The sequence below is a fragment of the Podarcis cretensis genome (assembly GCF_951804945.1).
Source record: "Podarcis cretensis genome assembly, chromosome: 16".
In the NCBI taxonomy this organism is placed as follows: Eukaryota; Metazoa; Chordata; class Lepidosauria; order Squamata; family Lacertidae; genus Podarcis; species Podarcis cretensis.
In genome coordinates this window covers 927,626-954,455 of record NC_137186.1, presented here as the reverse complement: position 1 = coordinate 954,455, position 26,830 = coordinate 927,626, and the positions used below count along the sequence as shown (strand labels likewise).

General features: G+C 47.7%; 1 protein-coding gene across 6 annotated transcripts in view; it reads left to right on the top strand.

Moving 5' to 3' along the window:
- Positions 1 to 6,785: 6,785 nt before the first annotated feature.
- Positions 6,786 to 26,830, top strand: part of ARHGEF11 (Rho guanine nucleotide exchange factor 11) — a 64,073-nt gene continuing 44,028 nt past the window's right edge. For 3 of the 6 annotated variants that reach the window (XM_079957887.1, XM_079957889.1, XM_079957886.1), the window contains exons 1-2: positions 7,042 to 8,871; positions 8,960 to 9,043. In XM_079957887.1, the coding sequence (XP_079814013.1) occupies positions 8,837 to 8,871; positions 8,960 to 9,043 (119 nt within the window). In that variant the 5' untranslated portion in view covers positions 7,042 to 8,836. Of the gene's footprint in view, positions 7,016 to 7,041; positions 8,872 to 8,959; positions 9,044 to 26,830 lie in introns of those variants that run through there. The other 3 variants (XM_079957890.1, XM_079957888.1, XM_079957885.1) reach the window with 2 other exon arrangements.

Below are 26,830 nucleotides of genomic sequence, written 5' to 3'. Positions count from 1 at the left end.
GAAAGATGGGGTGTGTGTTTTCCAATTCATCAGATCCGTAGTCGTGAATGGAATATATTGCAGGGTCGAAGTTCGAGGTGGCCGTGGTCCGGGTTGCCCGTTGACCAGCACAGGCTCCTCAAGTGCATCAAATACTCTTCTAAGAGGGGCTACTACGTGACCTTTTTCTTCACTTTGCTCTAGGGGCCTCAAATCATAGGGGATAGTATTTGTCCCAAGGCGTTCTTTTAGCAGCTTTATACGCCTGGCTGTATTGCTTGCTGACCGATCAAGGTCTCCCTGTAACTTCTGTAATATTTCTCTAGGACTTGGATGTACAGGGGTTTGGGGTAGGCAATCAGTTGTTCCACTAAAGGAGACTGTAGATGGAGGTCTATTAGGAGTCACAGGTGGAATAACCACTTCTGCTTGGGCTTTATTATAGGACTCCAATGCCTCCTGAAGATATTTATCATAATCTATCAAGGAATCAAGCTCTGTGACTCCACCCCCATTATTCATTCCAGTTTCTTGCCTTGGGGTTACAACTGGTGGAGTGTTTGGATTAGGCTCCCTTCGATGTGGAGCATAGGGTGGAGGTGGAAGCACCTCTTCCTCTGGTCCCTCAAAAATGGGTTTGAGTTTATTTGGCAAGATTCCTTTCCTAGCTTCGGCTTTTACAGCCAATAATTTGCATCGTTTGACTTTGCATTCCCTTATCCATGGAGGATTTTTATTTAATGTGCTCAGCCAAGAATCTATATATGAAAATTGTTCTGGGCACCCTCCAGTTTCTTTGGTGATATCAGACCAAAGTTTGCTTACTAAATTTATATCAAAGGTTCCCTGAGATGGCCATCCAGTATTGTATTTCGGCCATTCTAATTCACATAACGTTCTCAAGCGCTCTGGCGTCATTTTGACTCCATATGCCCCTGAGAAGGCTTTCTTAAAATTATTTAACATACATTCAAGAGGTGTATTTCCCCCCTTTGAACCCCCAACTCCCATTGTATGGCCCTGTGAAGTATCCACTCAGTCACACATACACGCGCTTTCTGAGATTCCTTGCCCAGATGGAGTCGCCTCACTGGGAACCGAAGTACTACTCACTCCACACTCAGGTCAGCTACAAATTGCTCTGTACTTTCTCACACATACAATGCGCTGGATACTTCACCACACTCTACCTCCCAACCTTTCCCTACACCAGATCACCATCTGATGTACCCAGCCACCTAGCGTACTCAGTTCCCCCTTATTGAGACGCAGAAGTTTGATCAAGACTTCTCTTCCTCCCAATTAATTGGAGGGCCAAAACCCCTTTGTGCACTTACCCTTGGCTGGTTCCCCCCGGTCCGTCGCCGCCAGTGAGCAGGGTATCAGACAGACGAGTCTTCTGCGTTCCCCTGGAAAAATTTCCCAGTGCGCGCTGGGTAAGCAGTTTAGAGGTCCTCTCTCTTGTACCCTGCCCAGTAGGGCGAAGGGGCTGCGTTCCAGCAGACCACTTATCCGAGTCACAGAGGCACCATAAAATGTAGCACCCTGCTTGTGGTTAACGCTTAGCTGGAATGAAATATTCAACGCAGCAATAGAGAAATTAAAATAGTAATTTATTTGTCAGGCAAATAAATATGAGGCACAGTGGTATATGGTTACCAAGCTCTGGCCTGGCCTCTTGCCATTCTGGCCAGCACTTATATTTCCTTAATCCAGCCCCCTTGCTCCTCCTGTGGCTGCCTCTGTCCAATCAGCCTGGTTGAAATTCCTATTGGCTGTTTGCTAGAACCAATCACAAAAGATACACCCATTTCCTTCTTGCCCTTTTATGGAAATCAAAAAGCTATATATTCTTCTATCTATAAATGACAAATAAGTAGTAATATATCTTACATGTGTCTCAACAAGGAATCTTAATTACCAGCTCACCTCTTGCCCTCCTTGCCCTATTGCCTTCCAAAACAGATAATTAATCTTGAATTTTTATCTTATGCATGTCAAGGATTGAGTTCACATCAACATTGAGAGATCTCCTTCATTTGAAGGTTTCTAAACAAAAGGCCTGACAACCATATATCAAGAGCGCTCGATTGGCGTCTTCTGTCTGGCAAGGGGGGGCTGGTGCCTGATGGCCCCTGTGATCTCTTCCAACTATATGAAATAAGAATCTAGCATTTCTTAAATCCTTTGCATAATTATATTTAAACTAATATATTTAATACATAAATAACCTTTTAAAAGGAAAAGAAATCTTAAAAGGATCTTAGTTTAAGAAACAAACAGCTTTTGAAAAGTCTTCCCAGAAAATGTTCTGTTTCTACCAGCTAGATGCTTTTTCACTGCTCTTGACCTTCTTAACCTTAGGAAGAAGATATGGCTCATTTTACTATTTATCCACCCTTAATTTGTAGGGTCAGTGTAACCTTGGCTGTCAGCCTGTAATTCCCTTTTTACGACTTTGAGAATTGTTTTCTGCTATAAATCAGGGGGGCCCCTTGTCTAGGAGTAAAAATATCTTGCCAAGGTTTTTAGGCAACTGGTCTTCTAAGACTGGTCTTTTAAGATACAGGCCCTGATTAAACATATAAGCTTTAATAAAAATGCAGGCTTATGATTAGATGCCTCAATAACACATTAAAGAAACCTGACGTGTGAACCCCACCAACCCAGAGAAGATATTGGGCAGAAGAGCAATGGAAGTCCCTCAAGAATTCTCCTCATGGGAAACAGGGAGAATTGGGCCAAGGAAAGGCTTCCCTTGGGCCTGGCCGGCCCGGCCATTAGGCAGCAGGGTGAGGTGACTGCCTCAGGTGGTGGACACAGAGGGGTCAGCCAGGTGTCGGGGGACAAATGATGCTAAATTCTCGAGAATAATATTTTGGAGAATATTCTCGAGAATACTCTCGATTAATGAGAATATTAGAGAATTTTCATTTAAAATAGGAGAATATTCCTTTTAATGCATTGAAAATGATATAAATTTAAGGCATTGAAAGTGATATAATTAGCTAATATACATGTTTATTCATGGGTAAACTTGTTCAGATGGCAACCAAAAACTGTACAGGTACTTTTCTTCAATAGGGCAATGCAGTGAATTCACATTCTTTGATTTTTTGCACCAAACTTGAAAATTCGGCATGAATGACTCGTGTTAATCATTAAGCCTGCCACTAACCGTATATTTACCATCAACTTTGAATTCTAATTATATTGTGTATGTATGAAATGTAGCTTTTAAAGTAAAAGGAATATAAAAAAAACCCTCAGGTCCGCTACATGAGTATGTTATTTAATAAGCATATCTACATGGTACAGTATTTCCAGTGCAACACTAATAAAATCAATATAAAGTTTAAAACAAATGCTATTATTTCCAGAAAATAAAACACAAATAATCAGTAATGACAAGTTACATGACATCAGAAATGCCAATTACTATCTGTTTAGACAAGTAAGGCAACACACAACGTATTTAAATTATAACTTATAAATTGTCACAAGAAAGACATTTATTTAAAAAATAGGCTTTAAGTAACAGTTTGTGGAGAATATTCCCCAGAGAATTTTCTAGCAGAGAATATTCTCGAGATTATTTTCATTCTTGAGAATATTCTCACCTCACCACATTTGTTTAATTTTTAAAAAAACACCTGATTGCTTATCACCCTCCCTTGTTTTCAGCTGTTTCTATTTCAGCTGTAAGCCGCCTTGTGTCCCTGCCACAATATTAATACATATAATATTAATATGAATAATAATAACAGGCGGTGGACGATTCACAAGGAAATGAAAAGATCGCAATAAGATTGTTTCATTTTCTTTCTAGGTATATAAAATTTGTATATAATTTTTGTATACATGTTCGAAATTATATTATAGTAAGTCCCGTAATGTAATATGACAACGTTCACCGTTGTAATATAAGAATGTTAACAAATAAATAAAATGCAAATTTAAAAAAAAGAGTAGAAGGGAATGCTGGGGGTGGTGGTTTTTTTTTGGTGGGGATATATTTTCCTTTGCCTCGGGCAACCCAAAATATCTTGGGGCCAGCCCTGTCCTTAGGCTATCCCTGAGTGTATTGGGGCGGCCATGACGCTGGGGCTGGAGCAGGATTGGGGCATTTCTGGGGGGCAGAAACTGACTTGCTGAAGAGACCCACTTCCCCCCCAGACATTTGACACCCCATAAGAGATATTTTAGGGTCTTTTCTAATCTCTTGAATAGTGTGTTTTAATAATGTATTTTAGAAGCTGTTTTGACCCACCCTTTCCTGACCTCATGGTGAAGGGCGGGTGAGAAATGGAATATAATAAGGATAATGCTATACCGGAGAGGTAGATGGGCGCCTTTTTTTGGACAAAAACTCTGTTTCTCCCCTGTGAGGAATATTTGCCCACCCCCTCAATTCAGTCATCTCAGCGCTCATGTTTGGAGGGGTCAACTGAATTATTCCTGTTCTTATGGTGTTATTATTTCATAAGATTTATACACTGCTTGATCAGAAACAAACCCCAAACCCTGAAAGCAGCTTGCAGAAAGAAAGATTTTTTAAAAATTAAAATTACGAATAAGAAGAATGAATAACCATTTGAGACTTTCAAAAAGTTAAAGCGAGTTGCGGCAGATGATGCTGAGAGCCTGAAGTCTCTGGACTCAGGTGAAAATATATGAACACAGGTCAATAATATAACCGGCCGGAGCAGAGACGGGCAGGAGAGGCACTCTGTGCATGCTCAGAGGAAGAGGGATAAAGGGATCAAGCCAGACCACCCCTCATTGGGGAGGGAAACTGACAGGGCTGCCGAAATAACAGGAATAAAGGACATTTCATCCACCTCAAACTCTTCCCTCTGTTTTCTCCTCCCTGTCACATAGCAAAACTGTAAGCTGATGAAGGCAGGGAACCCTTTTTTTTGGAAAGGGGGCTCTGGCCCATGGATCTCTGGACATGGAATAATAATAAGAATAATAAGATAATTTCATTTATGGATGCTTTACAAAATAACAGGAGACTGAGGCGATAACCTTGAAACAATAGGAGCAATCGTAATAATAGTTTTATTTGCGGATGCTTTTCCAAATTGCAGGAGTCCGAGGTGATATCCTTGAAGTAATTGTAATGGTGGCAACAACATTTATTTGTGGACGATTCACAAAAAGGCAGGTGTCTATGCAATAGTCACATCTTTTCTGTGTGTATATGTGGTGATGGATGAGTAATAGTATTAGGCAGTGCTTTTTACTTTAAAAAAATGTTTAGGGGTACTCTCGTTTTGTCTCAAGAAAATCACCATTTTATAGTTCAGACCGGGGAAATGAACTGTACAGTAAATGGACAAAAGTATGAAGATTCACAAAATGTTTAGGGGTATGCATCATCGTCCCCCCCCCAAATGCACTGATATTAGACCGATCATATTCCCCGCTTACCATTCCCCACTGAACTCGTTGGGACTTACTTCTGAGTAGACCCAGCTAGGGGGATTGAGTGTTATCACTGTTTAACTGTTTTCAGTTCTGAATTTTAAATGCTTGTCACCTGCCCTGGGACCTGTTACTGAAGGGCAGCTAACAACAACAACAACAATAACAATAATACCAGTTATTAGAAGAAGGTGATGGAATACATGGAACTGGCCGAGATGACTGGCAGAATCTGGGACCAAGGAGAAGAGTCGGTGGAAGAAGATTGGAAAAAATTTAAAGCTTATCTTCAAAAATATTGTAAAATTAAGAATTGTTAGAAAGATGTTGGAAAAAGAAAATTAGGTGGTTTTGGCAGAAATGACATAAAGGATTAAGTAAAAATGAATTGATGAAAGAGAGAACGTAAAATTATAGTATATTAAAATAAATTATTAAGATAAAAACAAGGTTGGAAGGATTTGCTGAAATAACAATTTGAATTAGAATACAAAAATGGGAGGTGTGAGGAGGTCAAGGAAATAAGTAATGGAAAGAAAGGTATGTAAAGGTTCGATTTGTTCTTTTTTTTAATTGATTGTATTTTTTCTGTCTTTTTTATTTTTCTTTTTTTCTCTTTTTTCTTTTTGTAACCTTTAAAACTTGAATAAATATTATATATATATATATATATATATATATATATATATATATATATATAAACAATAATACCAATTATTATACATAATAGTGCCAGGGCAGACACTTCGTCCAGCCAGCCATCCCTTGCATCCCCTTCTTGGAAAAGACCTGACATTTGGGAATCTGATCTTGTGCGCTGATATCAGGCCAGATCCAGCCCTAATAAATGCAGGGACAACCACGAAAACAGTTGTTGTTGTTGTTGACCTTAGTGCAGGCCGAGTGCCGGGGTCCGGGACATAGCTGTCAACGTTTTCCCTTTTTTAAGGGAAATCCCCATATTCCGAATAGGATTCCTCGCAAGAAAAAGGCTCCGGGGTGGCTTCTGCGGGATTTCCCTGCGCTGCAGGAGCGGGTCGGACTAGATGCCTCTTTGACCCTCTTCCAAATCCGCAGGTCTCTTAACATAGCTGCCCACTTTCCCCTTGCGAGGAATCCTATTCGGGATAAGGGAATTTCCCTTGGGAAAAGTTGACAGCTGTGTCTATTAACACAATAAATAATAGCATTAATGACGATGCAGTTAAGAGACCGGGACTATTGAGGATTAATCATTAACCCACGAATTAAGAATCCATGGAAGGCTTTGCAAAAAGCAGCGCCGCAGGCTCCGCGGTGCATGCACAGAAAAGCCATTGCATTGATCCTCATGTTGTTATTGACGATGAGGATGATGATGATGATGATGATGGGGGGGGGTCTCTCCTCCTCTTCCTCCCCCCCTCCCACCTGCTGCAGAAGGATCCCTCCTGCAGGAGAGGAGGAGAAGGAGGCAGAGAGGGGAGGGATTAGCTGGGAAGGAGACGGAGGGAGGGCGAAGCTTAAGCCGGGGAGCCTTTCCGTCCGTGCCCCCCCCCTTGCAAAAGCAGCCTTGAGCTGGAAGGAAAAGAAGAAGGAGGAAGAGGAGGAGGAAGAGGAAGGAGAGGCAAGGAGCCCAGGGAGGGAGGAGAGGTCGCCTGCGCCCGGGCTGCTGCGCCCCCCTTGCTTTCCCCTTTGCGCCCTGCGCCCTCCTTCCTTCCTTCCTCCTTCCCTCCTTCCCTGCCGCCCCTCCCTCTTGTTTAGGGCCGGGGGGGGCTGGGGGGGGCTGGGCAGGGCTGCCTCCTCCCGAGAGGGGTGGGGAAGCGGGGCTGGGAAAGGCTGGGGCTCGGAGGTCTGCAACTAGGCCTCGCCTTCCCGGGGAGAAAAGGGAGGAAAAACCTCGCCGGAGGAAGCGCAGCCAAAGGGAGGTGGTTTCTCTCTGTTTTTAAAGTAGTGGTAGTGAGAATACAGCCCTTGGGAGGCAGGAAGAGCTTGCAAAAGGGGGGGGGGTGTTTCTAGGCCATTGCACCGAGAGGGCAGGGGGAGAATTCCCCCTCCAGGGGTAGGAAAAAGAGGAGGCGCTGCTGCTGCTGCTGCTGCTGCAGAGGCAGAGATGGTGGCTGGTGCAAGAAGGGGGCTTTGCTTGCAGCCGCCTCCCCCCCTCTCCGGGCTGATGTGTTTGTCCTTCCTCTTGCCCTGCAAAGATCCAGAGGACTGAGGAGGAGGAGGAGGAGGAGAAAGGAGGAAAAAGAAGAAGGAGGAGAGGAAAGGAAAGGAAAGGGGACGCGCCCGCCTCTTCCATGGAGGGTCCCTTCTTCGCTCATTCATTTCTGGAGCCGCGTCTCAGGAGCTGCAAAACGAGGCTGCTGCCCTTCCGAGGGAAGCTGGGCGAGAGGTAGAGAGGAGGCGAGGAGAAAACAACTTCGGAGGACATTTTCCTTTTCCTTTCTTTTTTTGCAAGGAGGCTTCTTCACAACAAGGACCCCAAACCTCCCCTTCCCCACCCCTCTCCCTCCCCTCCCCTCCCTTCCAGCACCCCCTCCCCCAGGCCACATTCTGGGCTTGTGTGTGTATTTCTTTACTTAATTTATTCCCCTCTCTGTCTTGCCCTCTCTCTGCACGACAGCTTTGTGTTATGGGATATGTGTGTGTATATGTATACATATACATACATACATAGATATATATCCCCTGTGTTTTCCCCCAAGAAATAATTAAGAACCCCCTTTTTTATTTAAATGATCGAACTGGACGTTGGCACTGCACATTTTTAATTTATTTTTTTCAAGATTCTGAGGAGCGAGGAAACCGAAGCGCAGGAAAGAGAAAAGCAACTGATTTCAGAGGATAAGTTGGTCTCATCTCCCTCTCTCTCTCTTTGCTACTTAAAGAGAAAAGGCCGCAGCATAAAAGCCCGATATTTTATTCCGTCTGTGTTGTGTGTGTGTCTCTCTCTCGCTGCAAACAGAAGAACAGCTGGTAAAACTGGATTATAAGGATGTTTTGATCTGTGTTTTGCAGTTAAGACTTTAATATTTGGATGGGAATCTCTGCCTCTGTTCCAGTTGGCTCTTCCGACCCCGTTCATAACCTTGAAAAAAGTTTTTTGGGGGGGAGATAGAGTGGGAGAGTTAATTTGAAAAGGAGAGTCGTCAAGAAGAAGAAGAAGAGGAAAAAGAATAAGAAGAATCAGGTCCTGCAAGGGCTGGGGGACAATGCCTGGAGAATACAAACCCCGGGAGGTGATGGACTGGCAGAACCCAGGCTCTTGACTGCAGGAGGAGAAATCACTTTTCCCTTCTTGTCTCTCTCTTCCTGGGGAGGGGGAAGGAAGATTTGCAGCGGAAATCATTTTCGCCAGGAAGAAAACGACGCCCCCCACCTCCCGCACCCAGGTAGCCAAAGACCCAGGGTGAGCCCCCTGGTGTGCTGGATTTGACCGCAAGCCATGAACATGAGGCCACCTCAGACTGCACTGGACAGGTAGGTGATGGTGGTTGGTTTTTTGGGGGGTGGGTGGGTTTAGTGGTGGTGCTGGTTTTGCTCAACGTCGCCTTTCCTTGTGGTTGAGGTTCGGTGGCTGCTGGTCGATTTATGAATGGGTGAACGTAAGCCCGTGCGGGGGAAGGAAGGATGGCCGGAGCCCAGATGGCTGGTGGGTTGGCCTTCGCTCAAGATGCTGGCAATGGTCATGCGACTTGGCCCTGCCGAGGGGGGAATGCCCTGCCTGGCTTTCTCTTTCTCTGCCTCCATTGCAGATTCATTTGGGTTGATCCTTCAGTGCTTTGAAGCAGCTGAACTTTATTCGAGTTGTCCCCCGCCACCCGACATTGCATTCCAGTTTCCTCTGTTTGTTTGGTCCATGGAGGTTATGGTGGTTTTCAAACTTGGTGCCAGGGAATTCTGGGAGGTGTCTAGAGATGGGCAGATCAAGAAGAGCCTGTCTTCTGCGACCTATCTACTCGCTATTCCAAGGGGGGGGGGTGTCCCTCCAGACTGCAACTCCCATCAGCACCGGCCGATGAGAATTGTATTTCCAATATCTTGAGGGCACCTCCTGCTGCATAATGCGGGTGCCATAGCTGAGCACAGAGTGTGTTCTGGGGTGCCCTGTTGAGTCACTTGGGGTTATGTTGAGATCCACATGGGATGCAGGTGGCGCTCCACAGAGCCTAGGACTTGCCGATCAGAAGGTCGGCGGTTCGAATCCCCGTGATGGGCTGAGCTCCCGTTGCTCGGTCCCTGCTCCTGCCAACCTAGCAGTTCGAAAGCATGTCAAAGTGCAAGTAGATAAATAGGTACCGCTCTGGCGGGGAGGTAAACGGCGTTTCCGTGCGCTGCTCTGGTTCGCCAGAAGCGGCTTGGTCATGCTGGCCACATGACCCGGAAGCTGTACGCCAGTTCCCTCAGCCAATAAAGCGAGACGAGCGCCGCAACCCCAGAGTCGGCCCCGACTGGACCTAATGGTCAGGGGTCCCTTTACCATTACCTATGTTGAGATCCAGGTGGTCAGGGCTCTGCATGGACTAAGTGTGCTCCATAGAGCACCCCCCAGAATTCTTAACAATACACAAGGATTCCCTGGCAGGTAGGTCAGTAGTGTGGGAACTATCCAGCCTGGAGGTAGAGAGTCTGGAACGCCCAAACATCCCACGTAGGGCCCACTTTGTGATAAACCTCACTGACGAATCAGCGCCCTGGTGTGATCCCATGTATGCGCCAGAGGAGTTGCAACAACCTGGCTGTCACCACCCTAAACATCATCGTGTGGCCGGTGATGTGAACCCATGAACCACGACCAAGCAATGTCTGATTCCATCAGCAGTAGCCGGAATTAATGGGCCTGGGTTTACAAACGGGGGCGATTCACAGAAGACAGGTCCATCAGTTGCTCCTAAATGTGATGGCTGTGTTGAAACGTCCACATCCAGGGGCAATCTACTTCTGAAGCCCGTCTGGTGTTTCCCCTCACCCCCTCCTGGCTTCCTGGAGACACCTGTGAGAAGCAGGATGCTGGGCTAGACAGCACTGGCCTGATGCAGCTGCGCAAAGCTCCTCTGTCGCCTGTGGCAAGTTAACTGCCTGGCCTCATTTAAGATGTTGGTACAAATGCAATCGGAGCTGGGACCCACATACTTCCTGGGACGCCTCCCCCAATACCTTCCTGTCGTTGCTTCTCGATCTATAGTGGAGGTCCTTCCCGTGAGTGAGGCCAGTGATGTGGGGCAGGGCTTTCTCTGTGGAGGCCCCCCCCCCACTTGTGAAACCCACTTCCGGCTGAGGTTCAGTTGTTCCCCCCTCCCATTTTGTCAACGTTCAGGATATTAAAGCGTATTTGAGCAGCTAGTGATAAATATTTTTAACAAATTGATTTGTCATAATGTTAGCTGTTGTTTTGTGATAGTTGCGTTGTGTTTCAAGGTGGTTCTTGGATTCCCTGTATCTTGGTAAGAGGAAGATCAGGATAGGAGGACAATGAGTATATAAATCCCGCCACCATAACCGAAAGATCCCCCACAAATGAATAACTGAAGGGGAAAGGAAGGCTTGTGTCCTCCTCGTGGGCTTCCCATGATGGGCATCTGATTATAATAATAATATTATAATAACTTATTATTTATACCCTGCCCATCTCTCTGGGCTTCCCCAGCCACTCTGGGCGGCTTCCAACAGAATATTAAAATACAATAACCTATTAAACATTAAAAGCTTCCCTAAACAGGGCTGCCTTCAGATGTCTTCTAAAAGTCAGATAGTTGTTTATTTCCTTGACATCTGATGGGAGGATGTTCCACAGGGCGGGTGCCACCACCGAGAAGGCCCTCTGCCTGGTTCCCTGTAACTTGGCTTCTCGCAGCGAGGGAACTGCCAGAAGGCCCTTGGAGCTGGACCCAGGTGTCCAGGGTGGAGACGCTCCTTCAGGTATACTGGGCCGAGGACAGGAGGCTGGACAGGATGGGTCCACTTTGGCCTGATCCAGCAGGCTCTTCTTATGCTCTTGTAACTGTAATTCTGACGCATAAAGTGCCTCTGATGGTCACTGGTGGTGACGTTACTAGCACATTTCTTTGTAGACGTCTGTTTGCCTTTGGTGGGGTGGGGATCTTAATCAGACCGGCAGCCCTCGTGGGCCGCGTTTGATGGGCCTCCCAGGCTGCCCGCTTGTTCACTGATGGTCACGGTGACATCTGATGGGTCTTCAGGCCTCCTTTCTGCTGTGCGATTGGGTTCCCCATGGATCCAGCCACACCTCACCTCAGGCGTGGGAGAGGTGGACACTGGGAGGATCTGGGCCGAACTTCACCTGTGGGCCAGAGGTTCCCCACGCCTGGCCTGTGACGTCGTAATGCCTTGGGAGTGGGAAGGCACGGAGGCTTTTTCCTGAGTAGGGCGAGGGGGTTTGGGGGGGGTTGCCTTCTACTTTCCGCTCTTCTTCCACACCCACCTGATGTTGGTCTGTGTTGGCAAACGGGAGGCGGAAGTGTTTGCAGATCCATATCTTCTATTTCAAATATTCTGCACCCTGCTTTTTCATGGTTTTTTTTTTTTACAGCAGTGAGTCACGTTAAAAGATGTGGTTAAGTCACATCAACGCTGCAAAGTCAGCAGCAAAAGGGACGGTGCAAGAAATCATAGAATTCTAGAGTTGAAAGGGACCCTAAGGATCAACTTGTCCAAATGTCTGCTATGGACGAATTGAAGCTAAAGCATCCCTGACAGATATAATAATAATAATAATAATAATAATAATAATAATAATAATAATTTATTATTTATACCCCGCCCATCTGGCTGGGCTTCCCCAGCCACTCTGGGCAGCTTCCAACCAAATATTAAAATACAGTAATACATCAAACATTAAAAGCTTCCCTAAACAGGGCTGCCTTCAGATGTCTTCTAAAAGTCAGATAGTTGTTTATTTCCTTGACATCTGATGGGAGGGCGTTCCACAGGGCGGGTGCCACCACCGAGAAGGCCCTCTGCCTGGTTCCCTGTAACTTGGCTTCTCGCAGCGAGGGAACTGTTGGAAAGCCCTCAGCCCTGGACCTCAGTTTCTGGGTAGAACAATGGGGGTGGAGACGCTCCTTCAGGTATACTGGACCAAGGCTGTTTAGGGCTTTAAAGGTCAGCCCCAACACTTTGAATTGCGCTCAGAAACGTACTGGGAGCCAATGTAGGTCTTTCAAGACCGGTGTTATGTGGTCTCGGTGGCCACTCCCAGTCACCAGTCTGGCTGCCACATTCTGGATTAGTTGTAGTTTCTGGGTCACCTTCAAAGGTAGCCCCACGTAGAGCGCATTGCAGTAGTCCAAGCAGGAGATAACCAGAGCATGCACCACTCTGGGCAGGCAGTCTGCAGGCAGAAGGGGTCTCATCCTGCGTACCAGATGGAGCTGGTAAACACCCAACCTCTGCTTCAAAACTTACAAGGATGGAGATTTCATTCTTCCTAGGTCATCCTTTCCACTGTCAAACTGCTCTTCCTGTCAGAAAGTTCTTCCTATTGTCTTTCTTGTATCTTGAATGTATTGCTTCGGGTCCTTCTCTCTGGAGCAGCAGAAAACAAGTTTGCCCCCATCTTCCACCTCACAACCCTTCCGATATTTGAAGATGGCTGTCATGTCCTCTCTCGGTCTTCTAAGGCTAAGCATACCCAACTCCAGCTGTTCCTCATCAGGCTTGGTTTCCAAACCCTTGGTCATCTTGGTCGCCCCCCTCTGCACACACTCCAGCTTCTCAATATCATTACACAGGGGGGGCCCAGAACTGGACGCAGGACTTCAGGTGGAGTCTGACCAAGGCAAGATAGAGTGGACGCAGCAAGACCTTCTCTTGGGGGAGGGAGCAGAACCGAGCTATCTGTGACACGATTGGTCAGTTAAGTATTTTCGTTTATTTACTTGATGGGGGGCAGCTGCCCCTCCCTCCCCCCCCCCCATGGCTACACCCGTGGTACTATGACTTCTCCTAAAGCCAGAAAGCAGTTTGCAGTGCCACGTACCCTCTGAGATGCCCACCTTGCCTTAAACCCGTTCATGATGCGTCTGTTTGAGGAAGGAGTTCCATGCAGCTATATAATAGATTTTAAAAATTTTGTTTTATTTTGAAAAAGGATTTGTATGTTGATTTTTCATCACAACGTAACAAATCAGTGTGCAACATAATTTAACAATATTGTAAAACTTACAGTAAAACGTTTGTACCTAATTGCAGATTGTATGTAACAACCTCTAATAATAATAATAAATAATAAATTTTTATTTATACCCCGGCCAGAACCAGGCTCAGGGCAGCTTAACACCAATAAAATTACAATAAAACATAATGGGGGACGGGACGGGACAAAAAACAACAACAACAGTTAATTAAAATACGGGTTAAAATACAATTTAAAACGCAGCCTCATTTTAGTAGTAGCCCATAAATCAAAACCATAAGGGGGAGGGAAACATAAGGGTCAGACCGGTCCCATAACCAGGGTGAAAGCCGGACCGAAACGGATCCAGAGGCGATGTTTCCTCCAGAAACCTACCAAGCTGTTTGGCAACCGCTCTCTCAATTACCTTACCCAGTTACGGAAGATTCAAAACCAGGCGGTAATTGGCTAGATCTAAAGGATCTAGAGATGTTTTCTTTAAGAGCAGACGCACCACTGCCTCCTTCAGTTCCCCTGGGAATGTCCCCGTGCCAAGGGACAGGTTGATGATCTCACCCAGGGGGGGTCTGCACCTCGTCTGGACACGCTCTAATCAGCCAGGACGGGCACGGGGCAAGGGCGCAAGTGGTGGGCCTTCCAGCTCGGAGGAATCTGTCTACATCGGCAGGGAGTATCTGATCGAAATGGTCCAATTCTGGACCCGAGGACAGTATACACTAATCCTCATCCCATTGGACATGATGAGAGCAGCAGGCTTCCTTCTCCATGGTCTGAAGACAAGTGGTCCATGTCTTTTCTCACATGAAATGGAGAGGCAAACTCCTTCTCTGGCTGAAGGAGAGGCCTAGCTTGGTCTCCCCTTTGCTGTTTTCCTGGGAGACAGTGGGCGCAGTCTCCCAAGGGCCACTAGTCCTTGACCAATGGCAGAAGGATGCATCCTGCGCTTCCCTTCTGCTTTGGTAGCTGATCTGAGGATTAACATGTCTGTGAAGAGGGATGATAATCCCAATTATGTATTCTCCAGTAGTATTTATCCTCCAGGGGAAAGGGTCATAACTCAGTGGTAGGTAGAGCGTCTGTTTTGCTTCCAGAAGGTCTCAGCTTCAGCCCCTAATGGCATCTTGTCTTGTGTAAAACTCCTGCCTGAAACCTTGGAGAGCCAGTGCCAGTCAGTGTGCACAATGCTGAGACTGAGGGACTTGGAAAAAGCAGCTTCCTGGTGCTGTGGTCTAAACCACAGAGCCTCTTGGGCTTGCCGATCAGAAGGTTGGCGGTTCGAATCTCCGCGACGGGGTGAGCTCCCATTTCTCAGTCCTGCCCACCTAGCAGTTCGAAAGCACGTCAAAGTGCAAGTAGATAAATAGGTACCACTCTGGCGGGAAGGTAAACGGCGTTTCCGTGCGCTGCTCTGGTTCGCCTGAAGCAGCTTAGTCATGCTGGCCACATGATCCGGAAGCTGTACGCCGGCTCCCTCGGCCAGTAAAGCGAGATGAGCGCTGAAACCCCAGAGTCGGCCACGACTGGACCTAATGGTCAGGGGTCCCTTTACCTTTATGTTCATAAGAACATAAGCAGAGTCTACTTCATCAGGCTAAATGGGGCCCATCTCGTCCAGCATCCTGTGGCCAATAAGATGCCTGTGGGAATCTTTCATGCACAAGAGCTGTCTGCCTTTGGTTTCCAGCAACTAGAAGAATCCTGTGGGTGTGCGGTTTTTTTGGGGGGGAGTGGAGGAGCCACTTACTTAATTAGTATATGTGGCCCTCCTTAAAGGTAAAGGGACCCCTGACCGTTAGGTCCAGTCGTGGCCGACTCAGCGTACAGCTTCCTGGTCATGTGGCCAGCAGCACTAAGCCACTTCTGGTGAACCAGAGCAGCGCACGGAAACGCCGTTTACCTTCCTGTCAGAGCGATACTTATTTATCTACTTGCACTTCGATGTGCTTTCGAACTACTAGGTGGGCAGGAGCAGGGACTGAGCAACGGGAGCTTTCCCTGTTGCGGGGATTCAAACCACCGACCTTCTGATCAGCAAGCCCTAGGCTCTGTGGTTTGACCCACAGCGCCACCCTCCTTAACCCTGGCCAAAATCCTTGCTCTGTCTTTGAGACTGGAAACACCAGATACCTCTTGCTCTCATCAGCCCAGTCTTGGGCCTTAGATGGAGATGTTTCCTCTAGAGTAAGCAGTGTTAGAACAGAGACATAGAAGCTAATCACCAAACGGCACCTTAAACCTGGGTTACGGTTGCCATACAGAATGTCTAGGTGGCATTTTTTTTTTTTTACAGTGAAATAATAATAATAGTAATAATATTTCATGAGAGGGGACTTGGACTGTCATCTCCCAGGTCCTGGTCCTGCACTCTTAACTACCTCACCACACTGGCTTCCTGCAGTACTTCTGCTACGGGCAGCTATATAAAGTAAGTAGGTAAATAAATAAATATGGGGAAAGCAAAATGTACTTGACTTTGTTATATTCTGGATTGTTTCATGTTTCATGTTTTAATGAGTTGTAAACCACTTTTGAGATTTTTTTCTTTATAGAGGGGTATAGAAATGAAATCATTCGTTCATTTCCATTTAGAGCATTTACTAAACCACTTGTTGGGAAAAATATATATCGGTAACGAATCATCGGTGACTGCAGATCTTTGAGCAGAGGTGGAGTCATCCATCCCCTGGCAGACTCCTGACTCCTCCTGCCAGCAGTCCTGCTGCAGCATTTTGTACTATTCCGTTGTAATAATAACATAATGTTCTTTTTTACCCTGGCCTTTGACCCACCCTATTCTTCTGATATTTTAAGCATTTTCACTGATTTTAATCTAAAGGAGGTTGCGGGTGTAATCTCAGAGCCTTCGTCTATAATCTTTGAGAATTTTTGGAGAACAGGTCAGGTTCCTGCAGACTGGAGGTAGGCAAATATTGTTCCCATCTTCAAAAGGGGGGGGGGGAGAACACCCAGGTACCGTATTTTTCGCTTTATAAGACACACATTTTCCCCTCCAAAAATTAAGGGGAAATGTGTGTGTGTCTTATGGAGCGAATGCAGGCTCCTTGGCTTCAGCGATAGCTGCCTGAAGCCTCTGTTTCTCCTGCCGCTTCGCTGAAGGGGCGCTGTGCAGAGAAGGGGAGAATTTTTTTTTCTTGTTCTCCCCCTCTAAAACAAGGTGTGTCCTATGGTCGGGTGCGTCCTATAGAGCGAAAAATATGGTAACTACCAACTGGTGAGCTAGACATCAATCTCAGGAAAGGTCCTAAAACAGATAATTCAACAGTTACTGTCTAGGAGCACTTAGAAAAGGATGCTGTGATTACTAAGACCCAGAATGGGTTTCTCATCAACAAGTCATGCCAGACGAATCTCATTCCTGTTTTTGATAGAGTTACAAGCTTGGTGGATAAGGGGAATGCTGTGGACGTAGTGTATCTTGATTTCAGTAAGGTTAAAGTCCTCCATAATATTCTTGCGGAGAAGCTAGTAAAATGTGGGCTGGGGGAGGTAACTGTTAGGTGGATTTGTAGCTGGTTGACGGACCCAAACCCAAAGAGTGCTCATTAATGGCTCATTGTTATCCTGGAAAAATGTTCTGCAGGGTTCTGTCCTGGGCCCATTGTTGTTCAGTGTCTTTATAAATGATGAAGGAATTGAGGGGATGCTCATCACATTTGCAGATGACGCAAAACTAGGAGGGGTAGCTAACGCCACATAAGACAGAATTGGGATTCAAATTGACCTTAACAGATAGAAGAACATGGCCCAAACTAACAAAATGGATTTCAGTAGGGACAAATGTAAGAGTCTACACTTCATCTGGAATAACCAGCTGCACAAATGGGGACACCTGGCTTACATGTGAAAAGGGTCTAGGAGTGTTTGTGGACCACAAGCTTAACATGAGTCAACAGCAAATAAAAGCTAATGCAATTCCAGGCTGCATCAGCAGAAGTCTAGTGTCCAGATCAAGGGGAGGAATAGGGCCACCCTGTTCTGCCTTGGTCAGACCACGCCTGGAGTTCCATGTCCACTTCTGTGCCCTGCAATTTAAGAAGGATATTAACAAGCTGGAATGTTTGCAGAGGAGGGGGACAAAGATGATCAAGGATCTGGAAACCAAGCCTCATGAGGAATGGTTGGAGGAGTTGGGTATGCTCAGCCTGGGAAAAAGGAGACTGAGAGGAGATATGGTAGCCACCTTCAGATATCTTAAAGGCTGTCCCATGGAAGATGGAGCAAGCTTGTTTTCTCCTGCTCTGGAGGGCAGGACCCGAACCGATGGAGAAAGGAGATTCTGACTAAACATCAGGAAGAACTTCCGACAGTAAGAACTGTTTGACAGTGGAATGGTCTCCCTCTGGAGGTGGTGGGCTCTCCTTCCTTGGAGGTTTTTAAGCAGAAGTTGGACGGCCATCTGTCATGGATGCTTCAGTTGAGATTCCTGCCTTGCAGGGGGCTGGACTAGATGGCCACCAGAGGTCCCTTCCAACTCTATAATTCTGTGATTTTTATGTAGTTGTAGCTTGTGCTGGGACCTCATGGGAAAGGCCATGTAAGACATCAACAAACAAACAGCAGCAGTGAATGATAACAATTGAAAATACTATATGAACCAGTATTCACATGATAGCAAGTAGGCATCTATCTAAATACCATATATCTGCATTATATCCCTGTCCCCCATGTCTTGTAAGTATGCAGTCTGAAATAGATTGGTTCAAAAGTGAGCCCCATTAAATTCAGTGGCACTCATTCCCAGTTTAGTGGCTATAGAATTGTGACCTGAGCGTTGTGTATATTTGCATAACCTGATGTGCATCTTACCAGCTTAAGAGGTGAAAGCAAGGTCCCAGGTCTCCACAAACCACACTTGTAAGGTTGCACGGATAGGGTTTGTGCTGAGGCGTGGCAATTGCAGATGTTTCTTTTCTTCGGGGAGCAAGGAGAACATCTTTAGCCCTCCAGATGTTGCTGGACTGCAAGTTGCACTTGTCCCAAGCAGCCAGCATGGCTTGCAACATCTGGGGACCACCAGGTTGAAATTGACATGGCTGGAGTTGCAGCCGTTTGATTCGGGGGGCAGGTAGCCCACATGGAGTCCTCCAGATGTTGCGGGACTCCAAATCCCATCAGTCCCAGACAGCTGGAGCAGGGGGTCAGGGAGGAGGAGGAGGAGGATGGGAGTTGGGAGTCCAGCAACAACAACTGGAAGTCACCAGATTTGGGAAGGCTTGATGCCTTAAAAAAAACAACAGGATAATTTAGCATCATAACATTAGGCGACTGGTCAGGAGTTTGTCTTTCCCTGATAATGAGCGGCTAGAATTAGCTAATTATTGTCTAATGTGCAAAGTGGCTCCTTTATAGTCATCCGTAGGAGAGCAGCCCCTGGGATCAGTTCTGCACTCTTTGTAAAACAAGAAAGTGTGTCCCCGTGTGGAAGGAGAAATAAACAGCTGTCTCTCTTGTCTGTTTAAAAGTTGCGGTAACTTGGTGTGGGGTTTAGAGAGGCTCTCCAACCGAGGGGGTGGCGGAATCCCCTCCATGTGTGGCCGATGGGTGCTTAATCTGCCAGTAGGATGATGATGGAGGAGGAGGAGGGGCCCCCCTCCTTCCTCCAGTCTCCCTCAGATGATGGACAGCAAGCGATTGGGCTGAGGCTCTCTCTGCCCTTGCAGGAGTTAAACCTTCCCAGGAAGCAGCAGCCTCCGCCACAGCAGAATCAGCCCACGTCCATTCCGCACAGGAAATCAGATTAACTGTCTGGACAAGGGCAGTGGTGCTGAAGGGGGCGGCTTTATCTCTCTGAATGTCAAGCCGAGTTGGACAGAAGCTTCTTGGCTGCTATGGCGGCTTCCCTTTCTCGGTTGCTGGCCGAGGCCTCAGGGGGAAATAGTCCTCTTTCTATCCATTGCCCCATGCACACATGGAGGAACCCTCTCCGTCGCCTGGGCAATAATATTCTAATAGGGATCCGTTTTGCAGCCCCAGGGCCATGTTCCTTTGGTGGTGGGGGGGGCCACACAGGACCGTGGCGGGTGGAGCCAGAGGCAAAGTGCGTGGGACCACCGATTCCATACCTCTTTGTGTACTGTATGCTATTTCCTTCACACACCCCTCTCTGCCCTCCACCCAAGCAAGCGAGAGTTCAGTGACGTTCTCTGACCAGCATCTCCGCTTTCCTCACCATATTGTCTTTATTTCCAGTGGTGGCCCCATAGCACCACACAAGCACCTTCCCCACTCCGCACCTCCCACTCCCACACAGCGTTTGACATTTGCCAGGCGCATTTTGTGGGTGGCGCTGTGGTCTAAACCACTGAGCTTCTTGGGCTTGCCGGTCAGAAGGTCAGCAGTGTGAATCCCTGCCACGGGGTGAGCTCCTGTTGCTCGGTCCCAGCTCCTGCCCACCTAGCAGTTCATAAGCAAGTGCAAGTAGATAAATGGGTACCGCTCTGGCGGGAAGGTAAATGGCATTTCCGTGCGCTGCTCTAGTTTGCCAGAAGCGGCTTAGTCATGCTGGCCACATGACCCGGAAGCTGTACCCCGGCTCCCTTGGCCAGTAAAGCGAGATGAGCACCGCAACCCCAGAGTCGTCCGCGACTGGACCTAATGGTCAGGGGTCCCTTTACCTTTATCGGCCACTTGCAACCAAGTGAAGATGCCAGGATGCCACCTGACGCTTCCACAGTCTGGAAGTGCATGCCTGGGGAGCCTTGGACCTGGAACATTTTCGCACACTAGCAGCACATCCTATAGAATTCTATTCGTGATATATTCTATCTGCTCCATCAGAATGAATTTCAGGGACCAAAAAGTCCTATAGAAAAAGACGACTTCCGAGCTGTCTGGCCCCAAAATGGAAGCTAGGCGTTCTGTTTCGGCAACTGCAACCCGAGTTTAAGGAGCCGTTTGGCGCCTGGCTTGTATATGTGAATTTCTAACACTGCTGCCACAGGCTTTCTTTAAAAGAAGACTAGGCAAATTCACGGAGGAGATGACTGTAGATGGCTACTAGCCACAGTGTCCATCCTCTCTGTGGTGCTTCTGCATACCAGATGCTGGAACCACCAGGTGTTTCCTCTTGCGTTCAGTTCCTGCTAGAGGGCTTTCCAAAAGGGGCTCACAGTTTGCCACTGTGGGACGAGGATACTGGACTGGATTGGCCACTGGCCTGATCCAGTATCCAGGCTGCTCTTATGTCGTTGCAACTGTGAAATGCATCCTAGAGCACACAGTTAAAACTGGCATTTGCTTCCGTGAATTGTGTTGATGGCCAGCAACTTAAAACAGTACGGTTATACCTCGGGTTACAGACTCTTCAGGTTGCGTTTTTTTGGGTTACGGACCCGCTGAAACCCGGAAGTACTGGAATGGGTTACTTCGGCGGTTGCGCATGCGCAGAAGCGCTAAATTGCACTTTGCACATGCATAGAAGCGCCGAATCGCAACCTGCGCGTACACAGACATGCCGCTGCAGGTTGCGAGCGTGCATCCCGCACGGATCACGTTCGCAACCCGAGCGTCCGCTGTATTAAAAGGGGCTCTGGATATTCCCAGAGCCTTTGCAGGCCACTGAGCTAGACAGACCCAGAACTGTAACTCTGGAAAAGGCAGCTCCCTCTCTCCCTGCTTTCTTCAACCCAGCTTCCACCTGTCTGGGGATGCATGCATAGAAATGGTTGGTTTTGTCATCAGAAAGTATGGCAGAAATGTGGAGAGTGCTGCTGTTGTGCTTGCGTCCTGCCCATTCCCGTTGGGACATCTGGTCGGCCACTGTGAGGACAGGAGGCTCGACTAGACGGGCTCTTGGACTGATCCAACAGCAGCCAGGCTCTTCTGACATTCTTCGTGTCTCTGGTAGTCTCCAAACTCTTCTCAGCCCTAAAGCAGCCAGTTTTAGCTAATTTTGTTTACAAGATTAGACTATTAGGAGCTCAGAGGTAGGTGCGCGTGTCTGTGTGTTTAAAACCCTATTAATAGCCTTGTAAGACCCTCCTCCTGGTCGGGAGATTGACAGGCTGGTCTATTTCTGCTGGCGAGGCAACCCCAGTTAGTTAGAGAAATTGCGCTCGTGTCTCTCTCTCTCTCTCTCTCTCTCTCTCTCTCTCTCTCTCTCTCTCTCTCTTTCTCTTTTTCTCCTTTTTCCCTTCTGTGAGGCAAGAGTTCTGTGTGGTGAGCTGGAAGATTACACTTGCAAATCAATCTCTCTCTCTCTCTCTTTTTCCCCGAGTTGACCCACTTTGAGGACTTGATCCTGCCTCCCGCCCCCCTTATAATCTCCTAATTGCAGCATTTTGTTCCACTCCGGCTTCTGAGATGGCAACGCTTTATTAGCCTTCTCTAATACATACATGCATACGTATAACTTTTAATGCCATATCTTCCAGGAGGTGCCAGTGGCTGCTTCGTACTTTTTTCCTCTTGGCTTCAAATCAGCTAGAGAGTCTATCTTTCTTTCTCTTTCTATTTCTATTTCTGCCTGCCCCTTGGAGACAACTTTGGGTCCTTCCCTATTTTCCCAACCCCCGTCCTGACACGTCTCCCTGGGTGGAAATGCAAGAGAATTGAGGACTGGGTGAGGTGGGGTGAGGGGATGCACACCTGAGAAAGGCGACCAGCCAGTTGCATTACCTGGGCTGGTTTTAATCTGCCAGTTTTATCCCTGCTCCCTGCACCTTCAGGGACGCTGGTGGTGCTGTGGGTTAAACCACAGAGCCTAGGACTTGCCGATCAGAAGGTCAGCAGTTCGAATCCCCGTGACAGAGTGAGCTCCCGTTGCTCCTGCCAACCTAGCAGTTCGAAAGCACGTCAAAGTGCAAGTAGATAAGTAGGTACCACTCCGGCGGGAAGGTAAACGGCGTTTCCGTGTGCTGCTCTGGTTCGCCAGAAGCGGCTTAGTCCTGCTGGCCACATGACCCGGAAGCTGTATGCTGGCTCCCTCGGCCAATAAAGCGAGATGAGCGCCGCAACCCCAGAGTCGTCCACGACTGGACCAAACGGTCAGGGGTCCCTTTACCTTTACCTTTAACCTGCACCTTCACTCATTTCCAGTTGAACTCAGCAGAGTTTCCATTCTGGCTGGTCACTCCAAGAGCTAAGAATGAATCCCCAAGTTGGCTTTTTCCCCTCTTCCCTCCCCAATCTCTTTTCCTTTTGTGTTGTGTGTTTTTAGATTTGTTAGCCTGCTGTGGGCACGGACTGCCCAGCTACTAGTATTTGCAAACTGTCCTTGGGACCCCTGTCTTTTTCACAGAGCAGGATTTTAAAAAGCTGTAGGTAAATCAACCAACCAACCAACCAACCAACCAATCAGAGCACACCTTTTTGTTTTTGTTTTTTGGTGTGGGTAATTTGGAAATAGGGCTTGCTACAAAATACTCGCCTTGATTGGGGCTGCCACCGAAAGCGAGCCAGGCTCTGTGGGAACAGGCTGGAGGAGGGTCTCTCTATTGGGGGAGGGGGCAGCGACTAATGGCCATTAGCAGACCCTCAACTCAATTTCAGGCTCTGTTGAGCCTCTGGCCTTCCTTCACAGGTCTGTAGTCCTGCTGTGCCTGATGGCAGCGCCCTGTTTCTGATCACTGGCCTTCCTCCAGGTTCTCTGCAGCACACTGCCCCTGCAGCTGGAGGCTCCATTCCCCCCCCCCTGTCTTTGTGGGCCAGTTTTGACAGCTGCCTCTTTGGTGTCAAGGAAACATACAGGGCATGCCTAGAGGAGGAGGTGAAGTGAAAAGACGGAACAAAATCTTCATCATCATCACCATTAGGTAGCTCCTGCTTTCATGCAATGTGTGAAGTATGGGAGGGCAGGTCCCTGCCCAAAAGGGGCTTCAGATTGGTAATTTCATATTTAGGACAATGCCTTTATTAAGGCCATCAGTCTTTCTGGAAGGGCTGTGAGCACCAGCGCTCTGCGGCATAGCTGTCAAGCGTCCCTTATTTGGCGGGACAGTCCCTTATCCCAGCGCCATGTCCCGCTGCTGTCCCTTATTCGTTTGGCTGCTGGCTGGGCTTTCTGCCTTTGGCTCAGAGGAGTTCAGAAGCTGAACATACCTGTGCCCAGAAAATCCCTTATTTTGGCTGCTGATCCCTTATTTTCGAGGCTGCCGGTCCCCTATTTTCAAATCTGTAAGTTGACAGCTATGCTCTGCGGAGGTGGCAGAGGGCCGGGTTGGTAGCGAATCTTTGCCAGCTGGGAAGCCAGTGGAAATGGCAGCGCTGTGGCTCGTGGCCTGATCCTCTCAGCAGAGGCAGACTTGGAAAACAAAACGCAGAAGAAGAAAACGGGGGAAGTGTGTGTGTTTGTGTGTGGAGGTGGTCCAAAGGGAGCACTGATCTGATGGAACGAGGATGTAATTACCTTCCTTCGCCTCCTTCCATGCCTGTAATTGTGGTTTCGGAAAGACATTCCGTGTTGTGCAAATGTGCTTGCTGAAGCAAGAGGTCTGAGCGCCTCTTTCCTTGGGGTGGGGCATGGGTTTGTGTGTGTGAGGGAGATTTGACTCTCTCTCCTACACACACAGACCCTTATTGGTTGTTTGGATGTTGCCGTTTTTGCTCTGATTTGGTTCTCCGTCCTTTTGTGGAGGGGATTCTCAAACCCTGCTAATTTCTCTTTTTTTTTGGCATGGGTTTCCACACACCCTTATTTTTTGCTTCTGCTTCTGCTTGCATCTGCTGATCCAGCATTTGCCAGCCTTGTCTCCCCACCACGCTGTGTTTTCCCAAATAAGCTCCCGTTTGTGCTCATTTACATATCATAATAATTATTTTTTTTTGTGGAGAGGCTTGTGGAAGCCTTGGAATTACCCAGGCTGTGTTTATACTGGAGCTCGTTTCTCAGGTGGCGATCTCTCTCTCCAGATGGTAATTATTATCCTTCTGAGATCAGGAAATAATGCCTACCTTTATCTCCCATTTTCACAAGAGGTGATGGGTAAGGGTGCTTGTTGGGAGGGGGTGTTGTTGCTGCCCCCCCCATAAGAGCAAAGGTACTTTCCCCTTCCTCCTCCACCCCCTGCAAAGGCCACACAGCAAGCTGGGGTCAAGCCCACCCTAGCAAAACCAGGAATTCCTGGCCTCCAGGCTCAAACCACAGATTGCTGGAAGACTTTGCAAAAAACCCTCTCCTGCTTCTGTCAAAGTCTCTTGTGCCCAGATCTCAGAGCCAACCCAGGCTGGCAGCCCCTTGGCGTTTTGGGCAAAGGGACCCATTCCGTTTCCTGTGCCACCAGAGCAGACCCAAAGAGAGGTTTTTAGGTTGCTGGTCGTTGCTGCCTTTGTTGCTGGAGACTAGCCTTACCCAACCCAGTGCCCTCCAGGTGTTCTGGACTTGCAGGCCCCAGTAAGCTCTGGGGCTGAAGGTGGGTGTATAGCTGCGCCAGTTTTGACCTGCAGACCAGCCAAGCTGAATGTTGGTAGGTTCAGAACAGATAAAAGAAAGTCCTTCTCTGTGCAGCACACAGTTATAAACGATGGAACTCCCTCCTGATGGGTGGCGTGAAAAGAGGATTGGGCAAATTCATGGATGAGGAGAAGGCTATCAGTGGCTACATTGATGTGCAGTCAGACCTCGGGTTGAAGTTGCTTCAGGCTGAGCGTTTTTGGGTTGCGCTCTGCAGCGATCCAGAGGTAATGGAACATGTTACTTCCGGGTTTCACCGCTCGCACATGTGCAGATGCTCAAAATGACATCATGTGCAGAAGCAGCGAATGGCGACCTGCGCAGACGCGGGTTGCATTCTGCTCTGGATGCAAACAGGGCTCTGGAACGGATCCTGTTCACATCCAGAGGTACCACTGTATTTTTAAGCTTTGTTGGAAGCCACCCAGAGTGGCTGGGTACAAATTAATAATAACAATAACAACAACAACAACAACAACAACAACAACAACAACAACTTATTACAAGCCACTATGGCTGAGGCAGAAATGCTTCTGCATAGCAGTTGCTGGAAACTGCAGGAGCAGAGAGTGCTTTGGTGCCCGAGTCCTGTTTGTGGGCTTCCTATAGTCACCTGGTTGTTGGCCACTGTGAGAAGAGGATGCTGGACTAGATTTGCCCCCTTTGGCCTGATCCACGAGCGCTTATCTTAAGTTCTCCCGAATCACTGTGACCAGGCTTTCTTCCTGCGCTGTGTTTGATGGTTGCTGTGTGTGGTGGCCCTTGGCTTCTCCAGCCTGGCGCCCTCCAGATGCTTCGGACCACAACTCCCATCACCACCACTCCCTGCTACCAGCCAGCGTTCGAGATGCAGCCCAATGCATGGTTCCTTTTTTCTGCAGTGCAGGAGAATGTGAAACTGAGCTGCTTTGCAGCAGTTCATGCCTGATCTTGCAGAGATCTTGCCCAGTGGACAGAAGTAGCAATTAGAAAAATGGTGTGTTGAGCTGCCTTAAACACCCCCCCCCCCAAATCTTTGCACCGTAGACATGTGTGGTTACTTCAGTACTGGAATAAACAACAGCTGCGGATCTTGGTTTTGCAGGGGCCTAACTGTATGTTGTGTTAATTGAGTGTCGGGAAACAGTAAGGGGTGTGTGTGTGTGTAAGAGTGAGAGAGAGAAGTGTAAACAAGGAACCTGCACATGTTCAGAGGCATTTTGGCTGTCAGTCTGGTTTTAAATACAGTGGTACCTTGGTTTAAGAACAGTTTATTTTACAAGCAACTTGGATTGAGAACACTGCAAACACAGAAGAAGGTGTTTTGGTTTGTGAACTTTGCCTTGGAATAAGAACATTTCGCTTCCTGTTGAGTGTGTTCCATTTGTAAATTGAGTTTCCTGCTGCTATGGGAAAGCACGCCTTGGTTTAAGAACGCTTTGGTTTAAGAACGGACTTCCAGAATGGATTAAGTTCGTAAACCAAGATACCACTGCAGTTGGTTAATTCCTTTGTAAAGGGAGCATTTCCCTTAGAGCAGGGCTTGGAGGGGCATTTGTGGCCCTTGGCACTCTCTCTCTGGCCCTCAAGACTCTTCCTAGGCCATGCCTCTGACTATCCCTGACTTGCGCCCTCCTTGGGTGTTTTGCCTCGCCTGAATTGTGACCTTGAGCTCTCCTAATGCTTCTTGCTGGCCTGGATGGAGTGTGGTTGTGAGTGTGTGTAGAAAATAGGCTGCTCCACACAGGTACAATTTAAATGCATTGCTATGCCTCTGGCCCTTCCCACTGCTGCCGTATGGCCCTTGGAAGATTGCCCAGAAAGAAATGTGGCCCCCAGGCTGGAAAAGGAGCTTTTCCTTAAAGCAAAGGGATTGGGGCCTTTGAGCCTGGAGT